General features: G+C 25.3%; 2 protein-coding genes across 4 annotated transcripts; both read left to right on the top strand.

Annotated features, from left to right (window-relative positions):
• Positions 1–295: 295 nt before the first annotated feature.
• On the top strand, positions 296–3,639 carry LOC123271466 (7-methylguanosine phosphate-specific 5'-nucleotidase-like). The gene is made up of 5 exons (XM_044737816.1): positions 296–552; positions 643–741; positions 820–889; positions 2,235–2,815; positions 3,509–3,639. Exons 1-5 carry the CDS (start codon positions 526–528, stop codon positions 3,608–3,610), a joined length of 879 nt encoding a protein of 292 aa, XP_044593751.1. The 5' UTR covers positions 296–525; the 3' UTR covers positions 3,611–3,639.
• A 1,024-nt stretch (positions 3,640–4,663) lies between these two features.
• Positions 4,664–25,636, top strand: LOC123271456 (probable serine/threonine-protein kinase nek3). 3 transcript variants are annotated; one of them, XM_044737795.1, is made up of 17 exons: positions 4,666–4,813; positions 5,023–5,173; positions 6,725–6,883; positions 7,281–7,427; positions 8,976–9,603; positions 11,362–11,472; positions 11,547–11,765; positions 11,897–12,018; positions 16,587–17,299; positions 18,394–18,812; positions 19,157–19,359; positions 19,448–19,478; positions 19,955–20,095; positions 20,225–20,454; positions 20,575–20,683; positions 21,758–22,170; positions 25,267–25,636. In XM_044737795.1, exons 1-17 carry the CDS (start codon positions 4,765–4,767, stop codon positions 25,475–25,477), a joined length of 4,056 nt encoding a protein of 1,351 aa, XP_044593730.1. In that variant the 5' UTR covers positions 4,666–4,764; the 3' UTR covers positions 25,478–25,636. The 3 variants fall into 3 exon arrangements, with proteins under 3 accessions (XP_044593731.1, XP_044593730.1, XP_044593729.1); XM_044737794.1 differs by having other exon boundaries at positions 7,266–7,427; XM_044737796.1 differs by lacking the exons at positions 20,225–20,454; positions 20,575–20,683 and having other exon boundaries at positions 4,664–4,813; positions 7,266–7,427.
• The last annotated feature ends 110 nt before the right edge of the window (positions 25,637–25,746 follow it).

Here is a 25,746-nt window from a genome sequence, read left to right as displayed (position 1 = left end):
TTTTATAAGTAATAGTTTTTATTGTATGAATAAATTCATAAATTCAGACAAATAATTCATCAAGAATGTAAACATAACGTTTAATTTTTATATTTATTACATTCCGATAAATAAAAAATTTTTAAAGCATTTTTATGTTTTAAAAAAAATATTAAAAAAGTTTACAGTGTGTAAACTATTATTTAATTTAACAATAGAAATATTTAAATATATATTTATTTAATTAATTATATATTACATGTCTAAGCTAAACAATAAAATCATTGAATTTTCCCGCGATGAAAGATATTATAAACTAATAATAGGTGTCTACTAATAAGTGATCATATGTTTTCTCTTTGGATAAAACAAATCCCTACTACAAAAAAAATAAATAAAATAAACCAACGTCATTGAGACAAAAGTAAAGCGCATAAAAGACATTTTTATACCTCATATTTTTCCAAGGAGATTGACATATTATGAAAAGATAATATTTTAATTTCAGGATAATATTATTGATCATTTTACAAATAATACTCAATCATGCCTACAGATTTGAGTCTTGACGACGTGAGTATATAACGTTACTCTCTAATTTTTTTTTTATTTTTAAAAAATATGACATTTTTTTATTTATTTTTAATTATGCTTAAATTTCAGATCTCCATTTTAAAAAAAGATAACGTGAAAATCCGTGACTTTGACAATGTTATTAATAAGATTAAAAAAATCCGAGCGGATGGGCCAAACAAACTACAAGTATGTAATAAATAGTATGTTAGATTTGATTGCAATTGATAGTTTTTCATGATAATAATAATGACATATTTATTTTAGATCGTTACAGATTTTGACAGAACAGTTACAAAACAGCATGTTAATGGTAGACAAGTTTTGAGTAGTTTTGGTAAGTCATCAAATTTATTTCGTCATCTATTCATAGCGAAAGAACCCCACGTAGTGCATAATCTATATTATTAAGAGAATAAGAAAAACTTTGTTTTTTTAGTGATATTTAGTGTCATTGCAAAGGTCTTGATTTTAATTAGTGCCTTTTCAAGGTTTCATTTCATTCTCACCGATAGTCAATTTATTATGATAAGTATTTAGGCTGCATTTGAAAATGCTCTATCTCTAGATACATAATTAAGAAATGGCCTTTTATCTTGTGAACTATTGAATTTTTTGAAGATATAAGCTCATCCTGATGTTACACTCATCGAGACCTTTCATTTGAGTACCCACATCAATTTTTCATATATACATATATATAATATATATAAATATGTAAAATATATGAAATATTGATGTGGGTACTCAAATGAAAACTCTTGATGAGCGTAACATCAGGATGAGCTTATATCTTAAAAAATGTCAACGGTTAAGAAATGACGTTGTATTTTGTCTACTGATGATATTTTTAACGATATAAACTCATCCTGGAGTTACACTTGTCGAGACCTTTCATTTGAATACCCACATGAATTTTTTCATATATTTTATATATATTATATTTCTCATATATATAAATATATAAAATATATAAAAAATTCGTGTGGGTATTTAAATGAAAGGTCTCGTTAAGTGTAACATCAGAATGAGCTTATATCCTACAAAACGTCAATGGTTAAAAAAAGACATTGTATTTTATCCACTGATGATATTTTTAACGACATAAGCTCATCCTGAAATTATACTCATTGAGACCTTTCATTTGAGTACCCACATCAATTTTTTATATATTTTATATATTTATATATATGAGAAATATAATATATATAGAATATATGAAAATAATCGTGTGTGTACTCAAATGAAAAGTCTCGATGAGCGTAACATCAGGATGAGCTTATATCTTAAAAAATGTCAATAGTTAAGAAATGACGTTATATTTTGTCTACTGATGATATTTTTAACGATATAAACTCATCCTAGAGTTACATTTGTCGAGACCTTTCATTTGAATACCCACATCAATTTTTCATATATTTATATATATTATATATATGTATATATGAAAAATGCATGTGGGTGTTCAAATGAAAGCTCTTGTTGAGTGTAACATCAAGATGAGCTTATATCTCTAAAAACGTCAATATTTAAGAAAGTACATTGCAATTTAACAAAAGTCATTATTTAATAAAACAAAATTTTAATTTTTTATGCTTCATAAGTCACGGCAGTCACATAGTGTGACTGCAAGGTTGCTAGTAATATATTATTTAAATTTTATCCATGAATATTTTTTATAGGAATATTTTTTAAAAGCAGCCAAATATCAAATAATTTAAAAGCAGAAGAACAACGATTGTTCCACAAGTATCGTCCAATTGAACTTGATCATGACCTAGATATACTCAAAAAAATAGAGGCAATGGAATCGTGGATGAAAGAAACTGATGAAATCCTCAGAGGGGTTAATTTTGATACCTATGAAATTGAAGAGGTGGTGAAAGTCCATGGTACTGACGTCAGAGATCGAACGAAAGAATTAATTGACAGATTGAACGCTGCTGCTGTACCAGTGCTTGTTTTTAGTGCTGGTCTTGGTGATGTAGTTGAAGCTATTTTGAAGCACCATGACGTCTTCCTAGATAATGTTAAAGTTATATCCAATTTTTTGAGCTACAAAGACGGCAAAATAAATGGGTTCAAAAACGATAAGTTAATTCATGTGTTCAACAAAAATGAGCATGTCATTGATAAAGATTACTATAATACTCTAAAATCAAGAAGTAACGTGGTACTAATGGGAGACATGACCGGCGATGCGACGATGGCTGATGGTTCAAGTTGCGAGACAGTTTTAAAAATTGGTTTTCTTTATGAACATGTAAGTTTAGAATTTTAACACTTAAATTTAATTAACATGAATTTAATAAAAATTTATTTTCATGAAAATAAATTTAGTAGATATTAAATAATTTTTATAACATTAAAGTTAGCTGTCACTTGACAATTTTTTAATTTTATTTAATAAAAAAATTTACTCCGAAAATTTATTTTTAAAAAGTTGCATTTTTAATTTTTTTTAAGTTCTAAATATCAATTTTTTTAATAATTTTTTTCGGGTCATAATTTATTTGTTAAAAAAAATTTATAAATTATCAAATATCTGCTAAATTAAATTATGAAAATTAATTTAGCAGATATTTTATAATTTTTTTAACAAATAAATTGTCAAAAAAAATGAGAAAATAAAATTGACATTTATAAAATTAAAAAAATAAAAAATGCAATTTTTTAGAAATAATTTTTCGGAGCAAATTTATTTATTAAAAAAAATTTAAAGAATGTCAAGCGACTGCTAACTTTAATGTCATTTAATTTTAATATAATTTTTAGAATTTTTTTTAACAAATAAATTATGGCAAAAAAAAACAAGAAAAAAAATTGACATGTAGAAATTAAAAAAAATAAAAAATGCAATTTTTTTTAAATTATTTTTTCGAACAAATTTATTTGTTAAAAAAAAATTAAATATTCTCTAATGACTGCTAACTTTACTGTAATTTTATTTTCACAGGCTGAAACAGCGCTTCCGTCTTATTTGGATGTATTTGATATTGTACTAATTGATGATCAATCCATGGATGTTATTATTGATATCCTCAGACCAATTCTTTGAAAATTTTACTTATATATTTATTATAAAAATTAAACAGCCTCATTAAATTTATAAATTCTTTTGATAAAAATGTGAATTAATTTTAAAAAAATTTATTGAAGCTAATATTGTTAATTGGAATGAATAAATACTTTTTTCTTTAATATAGAATTTATAATTTTACAATTTCCCGCCTTTTATTTACTGTAAAGTTATCAATTATAATAACGTCAGCCGACATTTTTGATTTTTTGATTTTGCTTAATTTATTAAATTAGAACTAAAAAATATTTTTAAAAAATTGCACTTATAGTTTTTGAACTTTTTAACAATTCAAAAATTTTTGTAATCATTTATTTAATTAAAAAAAATTATGAAAATTAATTTAGCAAATGTTTGATACCTTAAAAAATTTTTTTGATAAATAAATTATGGCAAAAAAAAATTATAAAAAAAATTGACATGTAGAAATTAACAAAATTAAAAATGCAATTTTTTAAAAATAATTTTTCGGAACAAATTTATGTGTCAAAAAAAAAACTAAAAAATAATCAAGTGACTGCTAACTTTAATGTCATAAAAAAATTATAAAAATTTTTAGATGTCGGCTAACTTTATTTTCATAAGTAACGATACTGAAGTTAGCTGACAACTGTCAATTTTTTAAATTTCTATAACAAATCAATTACGATAAAAAAATGCTTTTAAAAATTTTCAATAATCATTTTTTTTTAATTTTCACATGTGGAATTTTCAGTTAAATTTTTTTTCACAATTTTATTGCTATTAAATTATAAAAAAAATTTTTAATGTCCGTCAACTTCAGCGTCATGTTAAGTTGCCGAGAGTCGATAGTAAATATTCGTCTTATCGATACTAGATTCGACATCACACCTATAATCACAATCGTTTATTTACGCGGGCCAGGCTAAAGACGTCTTACCTTGAATTTGAAGATGTAAACAAAAATATATATTTTTTTTTGTTCACAGTGTATGTGCTGACAATGATTAATATTTTATAACATGTATAATTATAAATAATTATTTATTAGTCAAGATGAAATAATAACATTTATAAATAAGTGATAACAATAATAAAATAATAAAATTTAAATTTGTTGGCCTCTTGACTCGGATAAGTAAAAACCGGCATTTTCGGTATCTGTTGTCATCATGAATAACAATAAATTACTCAGCTCAGACAATATATTTACGGATGACGGTAAGCATTATAAAATAACAATAATTCATTTTATTCTTATATTATCAAATGTCAACATATTTAATTTATTTAATTTACTCCAATTTTAACAGTATTTATACTAAATTTATAAATTTATCAATGATAAATTGTCACATTTTATTTTACATAAGTAAAAAAATTTAGCAATCAATTGGTATTAATTTAATTTAATTATTGTATTGCTCCAGATATACGTAAAGTTGTTATGAACAGTTTAGCTTCTTCTCCTACTGTTTCATCAAGTTCATCGTCCTTTTCTACGTCACCTTACAAACCTTCAGATGCTTCAATTTATTCCTGTATTTCATATCTTCGTTTTAAAATTCCTTCAAATTTACCGTAAGTATATTTATCAATTATGAATGAAAAATTGATTTATTTAATGACACTGAAAATTTAACTAACCGACATCTGAAAATTTTAATGATTTTTTATGAAAATTTAGTGAACCGACATTTAAAAATTTTTAAGATTTTTTTTTCATTAAAAAAATGATAAAAAAATTTAGAAATTTTTAAAACATATTTTTTTGTTCTAATTTAATTATTAAAAAAAATCAAAAAATTAAAAACGTCGGCTAACTTTAGTATTATAATTTTTTTTATTAAAAAAATGATTACAAAAAAAATGAAAAAAAGTTTTAAAACTGTAAGTACAATTTTTAAAAAATATTTTTTTGTTCTAATTTAATTATTAAAAAAATCAATTAAAAAATGTCGGCTAACTTTAGTATTATAATTTTTTTATTGAAAAAAGTATTACAAAAAAATAAAAAAAAATTTTCATTTGTAAAAAAATTTAAAAACAGTAAATGCAATTTTTAAAAAATATTTTTTTTGTTCTAGTTTAATTATTAAAAAAAAATTACAAGCGTCGGCTAACATTAGTATTATAATTTTTTTTATTGAAAAAATTAAAAAAAATTTTATTTGTAAAAAACTTGAAAAATTGCACGTGCAATTTTTTAAAAATATTTTTTTGTTCTGTTTTAATTATTAAAAAAAAATCAAAAAATTAAAAACGGTGGCTAACATTAGTATTACAATTTTTTTTATTAAAAAAATTTTCATTTGTAAAAAAATTTAAAAACTATAAGTGCAATTTTTAAAAGATATTTTTTTGTTCTAATTTAATTATTAAAAAAAAATTACAAGCGTCGGCTAACATTAGTATTATAATTTTTTTTATTGAAAAAATTAAAAAAAATTTTCATTTGTAAAAATCTTGAAAAACTGTTAGTGCAATTTAAGAAAAATATTTTTTTGTACTAATTTAATTATTAAAAAAAAATCAAAAAATTAAAAACGTCGGATAACATTAGTATTATAATTTTTTATTGAAAAAATTAAAAAAAATTTTCATTTGTAAAAAATTTGAAAAACTGTTAGTGCAATTTTTTAAAAATATTTTTTTTGTTCTAATTTAATTATTAAAAAAAATTAAAAACGTCGGCTAACAGTATTATAAGTTGATGGACATTAGAAATTTTTTTATAACTTTATAAATTAAATTATTACAAAAAACAATTAAAAAATTCCACATGTGAAAATTAATAAAAATTACAAGTGAAAATTTTTATAAGAATTTTTTTATTGTAATTGATTTGTTAAAAAAATTTTTTAAATTGACAGCTGACGGCTATATTTAATTAATGAAAATTAAGTTAGCTGACATTTAAAAATTTTTAGAAATTTTTTTTATTGAAAAAATGATTACAAAAAAAAATAAAAAAAAATTTCACTTGTAAGAAACTTTAAAAATTGTAAGTGCAATTTTTAAAAAATGTTTTTTTTTTCTCATTTAATTATTAAAAAAAAATCAAAAAATTAAAAACGTTGGCTAACTTTAGTATTATAATTTATTATTATTATTATTATTATTATTCTACAGAAATGATTATGTCTTGGATAAATTTATGAAACTAATGAAAGAGTATGCACCAAATGAGCGAATTAATTGGAGAAGTTTTCGGCAAGCCGCAGACACGTGGATTACTTCCGTCAAATCAAAGTGTCCAAATGAATATGACTTTGAAATAAATGTCAATAAGTATGTAGTGAATATAGATTACGTTTTACATGGTCAATGTCAATAGAAAATTTTTTTAAAAACTATTTAAGTTATAAATGAGTAGTTGCTGTAGTGTTTCATATTGTTATTATCAGTAGTATTGTTTGCATCAAGGTGATTGTTAGACGATCATTATTTTTGTATAGTCATAACGCTGCTTAGCGCGATAAGCTCTTTGAGTCAATTTTACATGCTATTATAATAGTACACTTGGACAATTGTACCAACTTAGTGTTACACTTAAAGGAGACAATACATTTGTTTTTCTTGAATATTTAAGCGATGTAGTTTAATATAACTCTTTTTTTTTGTTTTTTTTATGTATTATATTGTTTAAAAAAAATAATATGTATCATTACCTATCGGAATGGTCCAGTGGAGAAACTGCAGATAGTCCAGATGAAGGGATTACCAATGATGATGATGATCCAGATGTCTTCCATAGAGATTTCAACGATAGCGGGAAATCTACAGAACTTGTTGAATGTTCTATTCTAAATAATTCAAGTAAAATAACAACAGAGTAAGTAACCCTTAATTTGTACAAATTTATTTTTTATTATAATTTAAGGTAAAAGACCTAGTTATTGACACTGGCCTAGTTGTTTGACACTTGCAATTTAATTTTAATTAAAAAAATTAAATGTTTTCAAAAAACAAATTTTCTTAAAATTTATACTTAAAAAAATATCTATATCGATGTTCTAATTATCAAATTGTCTAACTCCATTTTAGAGAACCTTCTGTTTGTACGAAAAAAACAATTAGTTCAAAATTTATTATCACTTTAAAAAAACATTTAATATCATTATTATCTAATTGAGATATAGTATTTAGGTTTCAATCATTCAAATAATTTATAATTGAATTATTGCTACATCTCAATGTTAAAAAATCACCCTCTAAAAAATAAGTTAGACAAATTGCTAATTAGACCGTCGATATTATGAAGAGAATAAGTAAAATTTTATGCCCAGTGTATTTATATGATACAATGGATTTTTACGGTTAAATTTGGTGTTGTTGGAAAAGTCGTGACCTGGAGTTGTGCCTTTCCAAGGATTTATATCAATCGCTTATCAATAGTCAATTTATGATGATAAATAATTGAGAAATGATCTTGTATCTTGTGAACTACTGATATTTTTAAAGATATGAGCTCACCCCGACATTACACTCATTGAGACCTTTCATTTGAGTACCCACATCAATTTTTCATATATGTTATATATTTATATATATTATATATATGTATATATGAAAAATATATAAAAATGCATGTGGGTACTCAAATGAAAGCTCTTGATGAGTGTAACATCGGAATAAGCTTATATCTTTAAAAATGTCAATAATTAAGAAATGACCTTTTATCTTGTAAACTATTTTTATTTTTAAAGATATAAGCTCATTCCGATGATACACTCATCAAGACCTTTCACTTGAGTACCCACATCAATTTTTCATATATTTTATATATTTATATATATGAATATATGAAAATTATATAAAAATGCATGTGGGTACTCAAATGAAAGCTCTTGATGAGTGTAACATTGGGATGAGCTTATATCTTTAAAAATGTCAATAATTAAGAAATGACGTTGTATTTTGTTTACTGATGATATTTTTAAAGATACAAGCTCATTCCGATATTACACTCATCGAGACCTTTCATTTGAGTACCCACATCAATTTTTCATATATTTTATATATTTATATATATTATATATAAGTATGTATATATGAAAAATATATCAAAATGCATGTGGGTACTCAAATGAAAGCTCTTGATGAGTGTAACATCGGGATGAGCTTATATCTTTAAAAATGTCAATAGTTAAAAAAGTACAGTGCAATTTAACAAAAGTCTTTATTCAATAAAAAAAAATTTTATTTATTTATAGTTCACAAATCCCGGCAGTCACATAGTGACTGCAAGGTTACTAGTATTTATTAATGTATTAGAGTTAATTTTTTTTTTTTTTTTTTTTTTTTTTTAAATAAAATAAAGTGTCAATAACTGGGTCTTTTATCTTATAAGTATTAAAATAGATTCTAATAATTTGATTAGGTGTAATAAACTCGATAATTCAGTTAAATTGAAATACGAAGCAGATGTAGAAAATACTGAAACTGAGCTTCTACGTAAACGGATTTATCAGTTTGAAAAAGACAATGCATGGTTGCGTGAAGAATTAATGAAATCTGAAGATTCAGCAAATAATTATAAACAATTATTTTATTCATTTCGTCAAAAGTATGACCGTCGTAATGAAGAATATAGATTATTAGAACGAGAAAATGACGAAAAAAATGAGATAATTGATAATATGAAAAAAGACCAAAAACATTTTCAAGTTGCGCAAGAAAAATGGGAAAGGGAACGGAAGACTCTGATTAAAAAGATTGAAACTGATAAACAAAATACTGAGACTCATAGAAATAAGTATGATAAAGCTGTAAATGATAAGGAAAAATTTTCGAAACAATTAAATGTGTATCGTCGTTCGTTAGAAGAAAAAGAAGATTTTTGTAATGTTCTCCAAAAAGAATTGAATCAATTGAAACAAACTCTAAAAAATTTAGAAGATTATTATGAAAAAATATTCAGTGAGTTAAAAGAACAAAATGAAGACTTGAAGAGGAAAAATTTCAAGTTAGAGTTAAAATCTAATGATGGTAAACCGAGTAGCGAGCAGGTAATTAATTTTCATGCACAGAAAAAAAGATTCACTTGAGCCAAGACAATATTTTTCTTCCTAATTATTTTCTTTAATGAAAAAAAAATTTTTTTTGACACAACAAATTTCACTTATTCCAACAAAATTAATTATCTTGCTTTAAGAAATACGTATCTTGATCCAAGAAATTTTATCTAAGTCAAGAAAATTTTGTTGTTTTGAGAAAATTCAGCCTCTTGCTCCAAAAAATTTAGTTCTTGATAGAAGTTAATTTTCTTGTCTTGAGAAAATTTCTCTCTTGCTCCAAAAAATTAAATATAAAGATAAAAATAAATTTTCATTAATATTTTTATTGATTAATATGTCAAATGGGAAGATCAAATAATGTTGCATCATTTTTTTTCATTCAATATGTATAATTGCAAGCTAAAATAATATAAAATAGGTATCAAATATTCAAGAGAAAAATTTTCTCAAGCTTAGAAAATTTTTTTCTCAGCTGAAGTAGATCGCGCTGCTTCCCTAAAGTATCTAAAAATCTTGATCAAGTATAGAAATTTATTGTATCAAGTATTTATGATAATTTGAAGTAAGGGGTTACATGGGCTTCCTCCGGGAAAAAATAGCCTATTTTCAACAATTTTTTTTTAATAGAAAAAATGAAATATTTTATTCAAACTTTTTACTCTCTTAAAGATACATGTTTAATAAGGGATTACTGAAATTAAAATAAAAATATTAAAAACTCTGCTAATGAGACATCATTTTCGGCGAGCCCTCGGAAAAAAGATGCGTCCGCGTGGACAGCAGAACTCCTAGCAGGATTATTTGAAATGAAAAAAATAAAAATATATGCTTTAGTTAAGACTTCAAACTAGGTCTTGAACGAAGAAAAAAAGTGAAAATTGGATTTTTGGCAGAGGTTTTTACAAAAAAATTAAAAATTTGGCTAAAATTTCGCGGCATTTTTTTTTTTAAATAGTTGTAATTAAAAAAAAATCCTTCGTTCAAGACCTTGTAAATTATATCTCGAAGACCTGTCTAAAATTTCATCAAGATCGGTTGAGTAGTTCTCGAGAAATCTTGACCACCGTCTTTGAAAACATAGTTTTGAGAAAAACGCGTTTAAAGTTTTGAGTGACAATACAACAGCGCCTTGAGCTTGCAACTTTTAAAAACTGTATCTTCGAAATTATTATTCGAATTGATTTGAAACTTTAGGACAATATTCTAGAGATGTTGTAGAATTTAATAAGATAAAAAAATCGATTTTTTGAAACCGTAAAACCCATGTAACCCCTTAAATTATAACAAAAAAATTTTTTTTTTAAATTGCACTTACAATTTTTCCAATTTTCTTCATGTCAAATTTTTTTTTAATTGTTTGTAATAATTTTTTTCAATAAAAAAAATTATTTAAATTTTTAGATGTCAGCTAACTTAACTTTCATGGAATTGTAAAATTATAAATTCAATGTTAAAGAAAAAAGTATTTATTCATTCCAATTAACAATATTAGCTTCAATATATTTTTTTTATTAATTCACATTTTTATCAAAATAAGTTATGAATTTAATGAGGTTTAATTTTTATAATAAATATATTAAGTAAATGTAACCCCTTAAGAAAAGATTACTTCTACCAACTTCGGTTTTCCTTCAGGCACCCGAAAATTTTCTTGAGCCAAGAATTTTGTTCTCCAGTCAAGAAATTTTTCTTTCTATGTGAATTTATTTTTAAATTTTGTATAAATAATGGAATCGTTTAATATTTTAGCTGCATTCAATACCATCGGCAATTAATTTAGATATTTCTTTTGACCATTCGCCAGATGTTAAATTTAATAATCCAGATTCAGATTCACTGTACGACGAACTAAAAGCTTCAGTAAGTTATTAAAGAGGAGGGTGTACGTATTAATTGATTAAAATTCACTAAAAATTTATTATAAATTTTTACAGGGATTTTTGCCGGATGTTTCTTATGAAAATTCAAAAATCCGAGAACTTGAAGAGGAATTAGATTGGCAAGATGAAAAAGCTCGCAATGCGGTAGACCAAGTCGAGTATTTAATAAAATATATAACCGAAAAAAAAAATATAAATAATAATCGAAAATCTAACTTGGAAGCAAAATATATTTTAATTTTGCTAGATAAAATTTCACAATTATCAGAAGTTGTAAGTATTAAAATTTTTAGTTTTGTGAATATTTACAACTAAACTAAACTATCATCATCATGATCAACGCCAGAGATAGAATTATTTGTGATGGAAATATTTTTGACCTGTGACAATAAATAAATTTTTAGGTAACAGATGCATTCCAAAAACGATTCACTCATGATGTAAGTTGTCAAGTTTCTGAAGACCCTTGGGTGGATAAAAATTTACAAGATCTTAAAATTTTAACTTACAAAAATTTAATAAAGCCGTAAGTAATTAATTAATAATTAAATTTAGTCTTGGAAAAATTTTTAAAGGCTTTAAGTACTGTTAGCACAGCTTGAATATTTTGTAATGGAAACAAGCAGATATTGCTTTGAGGAAAACATAAATTTTCCACTTAAATTTTCCAAGATACAACAAAGATCAAAGAATATTATCATAAAAATAGAAACGTCGCAGGTTGCGGTGATCATTTTCATTTGTAAAACTAACGCACATAAATTATGCGACGTAAAAATAACCATGGTGGCCTTCGAAATCTCGGGTTAACTTAAGAATTATGTTGGTTGACCTGATTGCACGAGTTTTTATATTCAATTTTTTTCTTTTCTTAATTTTATTTTAACATTCCATGGCCTCCCACAGTCTCTTTGAAACTATATTTAAAGGACTTATAAAAAACAATAATGACTAAAAAATTGAAAGCAACTTTTCTAAATTCCACTCGTATTTATCATCATTAATTATCATAACAATAATTGTTTTTTCGATTCGCGTTGCATTTTATAATTTGCTAAGTATTTACTAGATATTTCATTCATCCCGAGCTACAATTGTCTATATTACTAAGAGAATAAGAAAAATTTTGTGTCTAGGATAATCATATGATAAAATCGGTTTTTTTTGTTAAATTAGTGTCATTGCAAAGGTCTCGATTTAAATTTGTACCTTTTCAAGGTTTCATTTCATTCTCACCTATAGTCAATTTATTATAAGTATTTAGGCTGCATTCTAAAATGCTCTATTTTTAGATAGATAATTAAGAAACGACCTTGTATCTTGTGAACTATTAACATTTTTAAAAGAATAAGCTCATCCCGATGTTACACTCATTAAGAGCTTTCATTTGAGTACCCACATCAATTTTTCATACATATCATATATTTATATATATATTATATATATGTATATATGAAAAATATATCAAAAATGCACGTGGGTAATCAAATGAAAGCTCTTGATAAGCGTGACATCAGGATGAGCTTATATCTTAAAAAATGTGAATAATAAAGCAATGACGTTATATTTTGTCCACTAATGATATTTTTAACGATATAAGCTCATCCTGGAGTTACTCTGATCAAGACCTTTCATTTGAGTACCCACATCAATTTTTCATATATTTATATATATTATATATAAATACATGGAAAATATATCAAAAATGGAAGTGGGTACTCAAATGAAAGCTCTCGATAAGTGTAACATCGGGATGAGCTTATTTTTTAAAAAATGTGAATAACAAAGCAATGACGTTGTATTTTGTCCACTAATGATATTTTTAACGATATAAGCTCATCCTGGAGTTACTCTCGTCGAGACCTTTCATTTGAGTACCCACATCAATTTTCAATATATTTTATATATTTTTATATATTATATATCGACGGTCTAATTAGCAATTTGTCTAACTCCTTATTTTTTAGAGGATAATTTTTTTAACATTTTGATGTAGCAATAATCCAATTATAAATTATTTGAATGATTCAAACCTAAATATTATATCTCTATTAGATATTAATGATATTAAATGGTTTTTTAAAGTGATAATAAATTTTCAACTAATTGTTTTTTTCGTACAAATAGAAGATTCTCTAAAATGGAGTTAGACAATTTGCTAATTAGAACGTCGATATATGTATATATCAAAAATATATCAAAAATGCAAGTGGGTACTCAAATGAAAGCTCTCGATAAGCGTATCATCAGGATGAGCTTATATCTTTAAAAACGTCAATATTTAAGAAAGTACAATCCAATTTAACAAACTTCATTATTTAATAAAGCAAAATTTTATTCATTTATAGTTCACAAGTCATGGCAGTCACATAGTGACTGCAAGGTTGCTAGTATATATTTAATTTATTTAATATTTTTCAAGACATATTCGACAATATAATGCAATAAAATTGTAACTCTCACATTGGGTAAATCGAATGATTTATTACAAGAGTAGAGCGAGTTAAACTGGTTATCCTCGCTCGTGACCCCTATTAGTCTATTTGATACATAAACTTCCTCAAATCGGATTAAATCGAGTTCAATATAAACCAGAGCACTAAAGTTCTGATCAAGTTGGAATGATTTTTTAGTATTTAAAACTAATAGACATTCAATTTGATTCAATTGTCAATAGACGATAATAGTTTCAAGTTTAAACTCCCTCGCTCTTCAAATTAGCATGCGTATGCCTGAATCCCCTCTTTCCACTTTTATATATACATCTCTATCGTTCTCCTTCTCTGGCAATATCTTCTTTTAGAAAATATTATCATACCGTACTCAATGTTCTCGGTAAACCGTGATCGTTAGCTATCGGACCGCGTGTCTATCCGATTTGTTAACAACAAATATTTTTTAATAAAAAAAAAAGTATATATTTATGTGTACATATAAAAGAAAAAAATATTACAAACTGTCTGAAAAAATTAATCGTATCATTATGAGTGTACTAAAAGCTGTAATTTTATTTCTTCATCAACTACTACTTTGTTAACGTGATTACTAGGTGATTTATCCTAATTAGTGCTCACAGTTTCATAACTTTGTATATTGAACAATTCTCCAATTACCTTACTCGACAATAAAGTATCTTGAATTTTTTTCTTGTAAATTAAATTAAATTACAAAATTTATTTTTTAGTTTTTTTGATAATACTAAAGAATAACTACAGTTTTTTTACTAAAGTATGAATATGAATAACTAGCAACCTTGCAGTCACTATGTGACTGCCGTGACTTGTGAAATATAAATAATTAAAATTTTGCTTTATTAAAAAATGACGTTTGTTAAATTGCACTGTAGTTTCTTAAATATTGAAGTTTTTAAAGATATAAGCTCATCCCGATGTTATTCTCATCAAGAGCTTTCATTTGAGTACCCACATGCATTTTTGATATATTTTTCATATATTTATATATATAATATATACAAATATATGAAAAATTAATGTGGGTACTCAAATAAAAGGTTTCAATAAGTATAATGTCGGGATGAGCTTATATTTTTAAAAATGTAAATATTTTACAAGATACAAGGTCATTTCTTAATTATGTATCTAGAGATAGAACATTTTCGAATGCAATCTAAATACAGGCATTTGGAGTTATTAATTATTCAAAGTAAGATCATCAGATTATTAATTGTTAGTAGAAACTTTGCAGTCACTATGTGACTGCCGTGACTTGTGAAATATAAATAATTAAAATTTTGGTTTATTAAATAATGACGTTTGTTAAATTGCACTGTACTTTCTTAAATATTGAAGTTTTTAGAGATATAAGCTCATCCTGATGTTACACTCATCAAGAGCTTTCATTTGAGTACCCACATGCATTTTTGATATATTTTTCATATATACATATATATAATATATATATAAGTATATGAAATATATGAAAAGTTGATGTGGGTACTCAAATGAAAGGTCTCGATGAGTGTAACATCAGGATGAGCTTATATCTTCAAAAATTTCAATAGTTCACGAGATACAAGGTCATTTCTTAAGTATTTAAATTTTTAAAGATATAAGCTCATCCCTTTCATTTGAGTACGCACACGATTATTTTCATATATTTTATATATATTATATTTCTCATATATATAAATATATAAAATATATGAAATATTGATGTGGGTACTCAAATGAAAGCTCTTGATGAGTGTAACATCAGGATGAGCTTATATCTTTAAAAACTTCAATATTTAAGATTGACGATTATTTTTATATATTTTACGATTAATTTTTACGATTATTTTCATATATTTTATATATATTATATTTCTCATATATATAAATATATAAAATTTATGAAATATTGATGTGGGTACTCAAACTAAAGGTCTCGATGAGTGTAACATCAGGATGAGCTTATATCTTTAAGAATGTCAATAGTTCACAGGATACAAGGTAATTTCTTAATTACGTATCTAGAGATAGAGCATTTTTGAATGCAGCCTATATACTTATCATAATAAACTGTATCGATGAGAATGAAATAAAACCTTGAAAAAGCACAAATTAAAGACCTTTGCAATGACACTAAATTTCACTAAAAAACAACCGATTTTATCATATTACTATCCTCGAAACAAAATTGTTCTTACTTTCTTATTAATACAGATTAATATTTAAAATACAAATAATGCTCGATATAAAACCAATGTATCATCAATTCTTACATTATAATTATTAAAAAGTGAACGCTGCAGTTGTCTAAATAGACTTATGAAGCGCTAAACCTGGAAATCGCAATGCCAGAGTTACTAATGGAGCTCACATTCCTCGACACTGATTGTTTATACAATTAAAAACCAAGGTCTCCTTGTCATTACAAGCGACGACAACTCGATCAATGGTTTTATTACCTTCTATATAACGACAGAACTGTATCTATCTATATTTCTGATGATTGTCGTCATTATCATTTTAATGTCAAGCAGATTTATATCAGAATTACTTGTGATGACCGCGAGTTAGGAAGTTTAGACAAAAAAATTTTAGAAAGTGACTCTATAAATTACATTATAAAATTTAATTTAATTTTTTTTAGGAATAATTCATCGCATTTAAACATTAAAGAGAATCTGTTGTCATCGTTATCTTCTAATAGTGTTGAGACAAAAATAAATCCATATTCCGCAGTCAATTGTGATAACAATAAAAAGAAGAATACTTACAACAACAAACTGCTTATAAATGAGACGCGTATTGTGAAAAAACCATCGCAGATTTTAACAACAAAACAACACTTGTTGTCAAATAAAAATACTGAATGGAGTCCGATTATCTGTAACACGCCAATAATGAGTGAGAAAAACGCACCAAGAAGAAAAATTTCCGTATTTGCGCGAACAAGTGATCTGGATAAAATATTAGAATCACAATCGTCTAATGAGAATTTTACAAGTAGTACTCCTGTTCCTGATCCTATTCCAGAACTTAATACCTATCGCACAGCTCAAGAATCTAGTAGCGATTCATCGGGTAATTTATCTCAACTACAAGCTTCGTTAGAAGAAAATTCAATTAATGATGATGGTGAATCCACTTCAGTAGCAAATAATCAAGTTAAATTTAATATTGCGCCAGCAAAATTTAATTTTTCACCTACGAAAATTTCGAAGCAATCTTTGGTGCCTAGTGAAAATTTGGCGACGACTGATGATGATTCAAGTCAATTTAATCTACTTGGCATCGATAAAAAATTAATAGAGAGTTCAACGCCGATTTCTAATGATGATCAGTACAGTAGTTCAGATAAAGGTAATATTACTTGCATTAAAAAAAAAAATTGGTAATTATTTACGAGTAGGGTCGATTTTAATTTTCATTTTTTTGAAGAAAATTTCTATTTGATTTTATTGATTTTATTTTTCAAAAAAAATATATCATTTTTTTTTAAATACATAAAAAAATGAACAATTAAAAGAAAAAAAAGTTGATTATTTAAAAAAAAAAAAATATATCAAAAATATAAAAAAAAAATGAAATAGAAATTTTATTCAAGAACATAAGAGCCAAAATTTTTATCCAACCTGATTAGATCTGAATTTTTTTTATTGAAAATTTTTAAAAGTGTATAAATTTATAAAGGCGGAAAAAAATTACTATAACTATAAAAGGGATCAACCTTTTTAATTTTCATTTTTTCAACGAAATTTCTATTTGATTTTATTGATATATTTTTTTTGAAAGATATATAAAAAAATTAACAATTAAAAAAAAAAAGTTGATTATCACAATTTTAACAAATTTAAAAAAAAAATTTATAAATTTTTTAGAAAATTGTGATATTCAACTTTTTTTTTTTTTTAATTGTTCGTTTTTTCACGTACTTTTCAAAAACAAATAAGGTAAAAGACCCAGTTATTGACACTGGACTAGTTATTAACACTTGCAATTTTATTTCAATTAAAAAAAAACAAATCAACTCTACAAAATTAATAAATATAATTTTTTAATTATAAATTTCAAGATAAATGTTTTTTTGAGAACAATTATTTTTTTAATTAGAATAAAATTACAAGTGTCAAACAACTAGGCCAGTGTCAATAACTGGGTCTTTTACTTTATATCAAAAATATCAAAAAAAGATAAAATAGAAATTTTATCCAAAAACATGAGAGCCAAAATTTTCCAACTTTTGAAGGGAAAAAAGATATCGAAATCTTTATTTTTTTTTATTTACGCGCCGTAAAAACAAGCAGAATCAAAAAAATTTTGAAATATTAATTTTTCACCTAAATATGTCCAAAAATAGGTTTGACATTGGTAAATAATTACCAAAAATTTTTAAAAAATGTAATGGATATAAAATATTGAAAATTAATTTATTTAATGAATATTTATCATAACAGAGAATACATCAGTGCGGAAAGAATTGAAGAACGTCACGTGGACGATTGAATCGGGTAGTAATTCTGGATCACAGAAGCAGTTTTATAATAATCGTAATAAGTGCGAAATTTATGCAGTAACTGAAAAGGCCGCTAGCGAATCAGCTGCAGTCACGCTTGCAATGTCGAGTGGTGAGGATAGCTCGGATTCATCAGACAGTGATTCGGCTATTACTTGTGATAATAAAGATAATGATAATAATTCAGCGACTAATATTAAAAATGCTCAATATACACGTGACTCATTGGATGCGAATCAATCGTCGCACGTGGATGAATCCTTTCAAGTACTTTCAAATCCAGTCAAAATTAATTTATCAAATGGAGCGAAAAAAATTAATGACAAAACATTTACTTATAAGCCAACTGCTAAGCGCGAGGTAAATATTTAATTTTTATGTTTTCATTATTATATCATCATTTTTATTATATTTTATTACTTTTTATTAAAGTTATGTGATTAATTGACGTTGATTAATTTGTACTTGAAATCATTTAAGTTTATTTTGCACGTTCATTAAAGTGTGATTGCAATTTAAATTGTAATTAATTAAACGATATAAAGAAAAAAAAAATTTATGTTTGTATTTAAAAAAATCAAGATCACATATGTCAAGATTAAAATTTCACTTTGTTTTTATGCAATCTAAAAATAATTATAAAATGTTATAAATAAATATGTTTAATGATCGTTGATTATGTATTTTATTTCTATTTATTTCAGATACTGCCAGTTATGAAAAGATCGAGGTCAGAGAGTGAAAACCTTGGATGTGGTCACGAAAGTAATCTCTATATTTGCGATGTTGAAAAGCCTAAATTAAATGTCAACTATCAGGAATTTAAACTAACTGTTTTTCCGAGTCTCACGGATTTTCGTTTACAAGAATCAGGAATTGCTCATTTATCCGATACGGATGACTTAGAGTAAGAATATAATTTCATGATTTTACTTAATCACTAGTTTATTTGTGTATAATTTATCAGAGTATATTTATACTATTTTTTTTTATAGAGAAAAAGATTTAGTTGAAGGCGAATTAGAGGTAATTTAATAAAATAACACATTTGGTAATTATTTACAAGTGGGGTCAAACGTATTTTGGGCCATAAGTAGGTGAAAAATTAACATTTAAAAATTTTTTTTATTTTGCTTGTTATTACGGCGCATTTATGATAAAAAATGCCGTGAAAAAAAAAAACTAAAGATTTCGATAGCTTTTTTGCCTTAAAAAGTTGGAAAAAATTTTGGCTCATGTTTTTGGATAAAATTTCTATTTTATCTTTTTTTGATGTTTTTGATATATTTTTTTTTTGAAAAGTACATAAAAAAAAATTTTTTTTTTGTTGATCATTTTTTTATGTTCTTTCCAAAAAAAAAATCAATAAAATCAAATAGAAATTTCGTTAAAAAAAATTAAAATTAAAATCGTTGACTCCACTTGTAAATATTTACCACGCATTTTTATTATAAATCAATAATTAATTATAAATTTATTTTTTAAATGTTTAAAAATTTTAGCGAAAATACGTAGCATTTTCCCTGGGACTCTGTACTGATAGATTGACACTTTCACGTAGAAAAACATTATCTCAACGTCGACGTGATCAAACGGAAAGGAATTTTACTAATGAAGTAACAAGGATGCAACAAAGTATTGAGGCAAGTATAAACCATAATTTAATAATTAAAAAAAAATATAAACTAAAAATTAACATTGCAAAGATATATGTACTTGTATAAAATATATAAAAGGCAAAAAAAAAATGGACAACGTATTAAACTCATCAGGAACTCGCGCCATTGTGCTTTGACAGTGAGACAATTGATAGGATAGAACGTGCAAGGAATCAAATAGAAATAATAGCACAGTGTGCACGGAAAGTGTCTTGTGCTGCTGAAACACTTGGAGCTATTCAACAGGAATACAGAATTTCTCGGGCTATTCATCTTGCGGATAGGTATTTGAGGCTGCTGCGTAGTCGATGTGAAAAACTTGACCGTGATTTAACAGAATCTAAGTGAGAGTCTAAATTTATAAACTCTTGCAAATTCCTGTTGCTTTTTCTCCTTTATTAGCTTATAATTTATTTATTTTATTGTCAAAAGAAACGATTTTTCAATGTCTATTATTCTTATAGGCGAATCCTAGCAGAAAATAATATTATTGTTGACGAGAGCAATGGGGAAAACGGTGAGGAATTGACTGTAATTCGTTACCGTGGATTACCAACTTCTAATCGTACAATGGTGCGATCATAGATCAATAAAATATTTTTCTCTATAGCTCATAACCGCTTTTGCCTTTTAACATTCGGTAAATATTTACAAGTGGGGTCAACCATTTTGATTTTCATTTTTTTGAACGAAATTTCTATTTGATTTTATTGATATATTTTTTTTTAATATATAAAAAATGAACAATTAAAAAAAAAAAGTTAATTATTACAATTTTACCAAATTTTTTTTGAAAATTGTGATATTCAACGTTTGTTTTTTTTAATTTTTCGTTTTTTTATGTACTTTTTAAAAAAAAACATATCAAAAATATCAAAAAAAAGATAAAATAGAAATTTTATCTAAAAATATTAGAGCCAAAATTTTTTCCAATTTTTAGAGGCAAAAAATCTCTTGAAATCTTGATTTTTTTTCACGACATTTTTTTATTAAACGCGCCGTTAAAACAAGCACAGGAAAAGAACAAGATGACACTGAATATAATCCCAGATTATACTGAATAACCAACAATTTCAGATACTAGCTAGTATAATCCAGATTACAATGAGTATAATCCAGATATTACGCAGTATAATCTAGATTTTTCTAACTACTATCTAAAATTTTTTTTCATCACAGGTATCACTGAGTATAATCTATGACATTAAAGTTAGCATTCACGAGAGAATTTTTTAATTTTTTTTAACAAAAAAATTTGCTCCGAAAAATTATTAAAAAAAAAATTGCATTTTTAATTTTTTAAAATTTCTACATGTCAATTGTTTTAATAATTTTTTTTGCCATAATTAATTGGTTAAAAAAAATTATTAAATTTCTGCTAAATTTATCATCATGTGTAATCTGGGATGATATACAGTGTCATCTTGTTCTTTCCGTACAGAATAAAAAAAAATTTGAGAATGTTAATTTTTCACCAAGTTATGGCCAAAAATAGGTTTGACCCCACTTGTAAATAATTACCTAACATTCTATTAATTAATTTTATTTAACATTTACTATTGATGCATTGCTTTTTTAATTAAATTAGTAATACGGGTGATGTTTTTATTTTTTAAATATTAACTCAATTGTTGATGAACGTTATAGATAGCTAGAAGACGAGCGAGCATAGCCACGATCTTTCGACCTATTGGAATAGGCCAAGATGTAACAAAGGATGGAATTAAGCAACGTAATTCAGTGACAGGCCGTGTGACAGTAAGGAGACCTTCACTGAGTGTTGAAGCTCAGAGTTGGCAAGTAGAAAAGTTAATTCGCACTGAGAGTTCTAATTCTGTTGGTGAACTTCATGAGATATTCGAACATGCTGAATCTCGTCGTGCTTCTAGAGAAGAAAACAATAATGTTTTACCAGTTTTAATGAATAATAATAACAACAACAACAACAATAATAATAATGAGGGTAATTTACCGATTTCTTCAACCACGGAATCATGTCCTTTAAATCAAGAAGAAGTGGCTACTACATCAACAAGCCAAGAAATTCTTCAAAGTTCTAGGTTTGTTATTCTATTAAATTTATACTGCATTGTTACTTTTATTTATCAGATTATATTATACAAGCAACCTTACAGTCACTATGTGACTGCCGTGACTTGTGAACTATACAAAATTAAAATTTTGTTTTATTAAATAATGAATTTTGTTAAATTGCACTGTACTTTCTTAAATATTGACGTTTTTAACGATATAAGCTCATTCCGATGTTAGACTCATCAAGAGTTTTCATTTGAGTACCCACTTGCATTTTTGATATATTTGTCATATATACATATATATATAAATATATAAAATATATGAAGAATTGATGTGGGTACTCAAATAAAAGGTCTCGATGAGTGTAATGTCGGGATGAGCTTATATCTTTGAAAATCTCAATATTTCACAAGACAAAAGGTAATTTCTTAATTATGTGTCTACAGATTTGGTAATTGCACACGGAAAAAAGTAAACTGTAACAAATAACAATCGATTTATAATAAGTAATGATCAACTGCTAAAAATTACTATTTCAAACAGTAAAATCGTGATTTTACTATTTAATTTATAATATTTACCATTTAAACGTTACAATTTACTCTTTACATGGAAGAAAATACTATTTCAAACAGTAATATTCGTTATGTAAATGTCTAAAATATTAAAGTATAATAATTAAGAATTCAGATTTTGATATTTATCATTTCGTACCTAAAAAATGATCTTATGATATGTAAAAAGTATAAAATAAAGTTAGTAAATTTCTAATACAAGCAACGTCAATATTTACAAAGTAAAATGGTAAATTTTAAACGCAACGCTAAAAATCAAACTGTAATTATTGACTTGCTTGGACTGGTAAAATGTATATTTTAAAAGTATAATTTTTACTGTTTCAAATGTTAAATTCTCCCAGAGTGAGACCCCCTTCTCTTTCATCTGAGTTCCCCTTCTCCTCATAATATCGACTATATATTGAAATGGCAATTTTTACTGTTTGAAACTGTAATTTTTTAAGATAAAAGAGTCGTTATTTACTATAGTAACAATTACTAATTACTTATTTTGAATATTAAATTATAAATTGTGGCTTTTATACTTTCTACATTAAGTTCTGTAATATTTATATTTTTGCCACCCCGATGTCCGCTTGACTGTTTGAAACTATAAAAATTAACCAGAATCCGAGTGAATATTACAGTTTACTTTTTTCCGTGCACCGTACTTTCTAAAATATTGACGTTTTTAAAGATATAAGCTCATCCCGATGATACTCTCATCGAGAACTTTCATTTGAGTACCCACGTGCATTTTGATATATTTTTCATATTTACATATATTATATATAAATATATAAAATATATGAAAAATTGATGTGGGTACTCAAACGAAAGGTCTCGTTGAGTGTAACATCGGGATGAGCTTATATCTTTGAAAATCTCAATGCTTCACAAGATAAAAGGTAATTTCTTAATTATGTATCTACAGATTTGTTAAATTGCACTGTAATTTCTTAAATATTGACGTTTTTAAAGATATAAGCTCATCATGATGTTACACTTATCAAGAGCTTTCATTTGAGGACCCACATGCATTTTCATGTATTTTTCATATATTCATATATATAAATATATAAAATATATGAAAAATTTTGATATGGGTACTCAAATGAAAGGTCTCGATGAGTGTAATGTCAGGGTGAGCTTATATCTTTAAAATTGTCAATAATCAAGAAATGACTATGTATTTTGTCTACTGATGATATTTTTAAAGATATAAGCTCATCATGATGTTACACTTATCAAGTGCTTTCATTTGAGTACCCACATGCATTTTAATATATTTTTCATATATTCATATCTATCAATATATAAAATATATGAAAAATTGACATGGGTACTCAAATGAAAGGTCTCGATGAGTGTAATGTCAGGGTGAGCTTATATCTTTAAAATTGTCAATAATCAAGAAATGACTATGTATTTTGTCTACTGATGATATTTTTAAAGATATAAGCTCATCATGATGTTACACTTATCAAGAGCTTTCATTTGAGTACCCACATGCATTTTTCATATATTTTCATATATTCATATATATAAATATATAAAATATATGAAAAATTGACATGGGTACTCAAATGAAAGGTCTCGATGAGTGTAATGTCAGGGTGAGCTTATATCTTTAAAATTGTCAATAATCAAGAAATGACTATGTATTTTGTCTACTGATGATATTTTTAAAGATATAAGCTCATCATGATGTTACACTTATCAAGAGCTTTCATTTGAGTACCCACATGCATTTTCATATATTTTTCATATATTCATATATATAAATATATAAAATATATGAAAAATTGATATGGGTACTTAAATGAAAGGTCTCGATGAGTGTAATGTCAGGGTGAGCTTATATCTTTAAAATTGTCAATAATAAAGAAATGACTATGTATTTTGTCTACTGATGATATTTTTAAAGATATAAGCTCATCATGATGTTACACTTATCAAGAGCTTTCATTTGAGTACCCACATGCATTTTCATATATTTTTCATATATTCATATATATAAATATATAAAATATATGAAAAATTGATATGGGTACTTAAATGAAAGGTCTCGATGAGTGTAATGTCAGGGTGAGCTTATATCTTTAAAATTGTCAATAATAAAGAAATGACTATGTATTTTGTCTACTGATGATATTTTTAAAGATATAAGCTCATCATGATGTTACACTTATCAAGAGCTTTCATTTGAGTACCCACATGCATTTTCATATATTTTTCATATATTCATATATATAAATATATAAAATATATGAAAAAATGATATGGGTACTCAAATGAAAGGTCTCGATGAGTGTAATATCGGGATGAGCTTATATCTTAATAAATGTCAAGATTTCACAAGATACAAGGTCATTTCTTAATTATGTATCTAGAGATAGAGCTTTTTTAAATACAGCCTAAATACTTATCATAATAAATTGACTATTGGTGAGAATGATATGAAACCTTGAAAAGATACAAATTCAAGTCAAGACCGTTGCACAAAACAAAATGTTTCTTATTCTCTTAAAAATATAGATTATATTCAATTATATTTTACAGAAGAGTTTCAAGAATGATATTCGCATCAGCAAACCAGCCTATGACCTGGCGTACATTAATCTGGTGTATAACGATCTCATTTTTAGTTGGTTTTTTTATGAAAGACGTTGTATCGTTAAGAACATACGATGGACCCCTTCGTTGGTCGTCATTTCAAGAATTTTTGGGGCGCCATGAAAGAGTTAAAAATACTGCAGCTTTGCCGCTTTGAAATATTCTATCAAAAAATAAAAAATATTCTCTGTTTTAATATATCATATTAGTATTTTTATAAATTTTAAAAATTGTAAAAAAAAAATATGTAAACACTCAATCAATTTTTGTATATGCAAATCTGTATTTTGTTGAATTTAAATTAATTATTTTTAAATGCTGGTTCATTTTATTGTTAAAAATTCAATTTCTGCTTTTAGAGAGTTTAACTATAATTAATCTATTAAAAAATTATATATTAATAATATTGTCTTTATAAAAAAAAAA

The sequence above is a fragment of the Cotesia glomerata genome, linkage group LG9 (genome assembly GCF_020080835.1).
Source record: "Cotesia glomerata isolate CgM1 linkage group LG9, MPM_Cglom_v2.3, whole genome shotgun sequence".
In the NCBI taxonomy this organism is placed as follows: domain Eukaryota; kingdom Metazoa; phylum Arthropoda; class Insecta; order Hymenoptera; family Braconidae; genus Cotesia; species Cotesia glomerata.
The sequence above is the reverse complement of the archived record's forward strand: the minus strand, read 5'-3'. Positions and strand labels throughout refer to the sequence as shown.

Excerpts from the sequence above, each read along its gene's own strand:
- LOC123271456 (XM_044737794.1), top strand. The coding sequence starts at position 4,765 with ATGAATAACAATAAATTACTCAGCTCAGACAATATATTTACGGATGAC. Across the intron at positions 6,884-7,265 it reads TTTGAAATAAATGTCAATAA|ATCGGAATGGTCCAGTGGAG; the intron begins GTATGTAGTGAA and ends GTATCATTACCT. Across the intron at positions 17,300-18,393 it reads GTACAGTAGTTCAGATAAAG|AGAATACATCAGTGCGGAAA; the intron begins GTAATATTACTT and ends TTATCATAACAG.
- LOC123271466 (XM_044737816.1), top strand. The coding sequence starts at position 526 with ATGCCTACAGATTTGAGTCTTGACGAC. Across the intron at positions 742-819 it reads ATGGGCCAAACAAACTACAA|ATCGTTACAGATTTTGACAG; the intron begins GTATGTAATAAA and ends TATTTATTTTAG. Across the intron at positions 890-2,234 it reads ACAAGTTTTGAGTAGTTTTG|GAATATTTTTTAAAAGCAGC; the intron begins GTAAGTCATCAA and ends TATTTTTTATAG.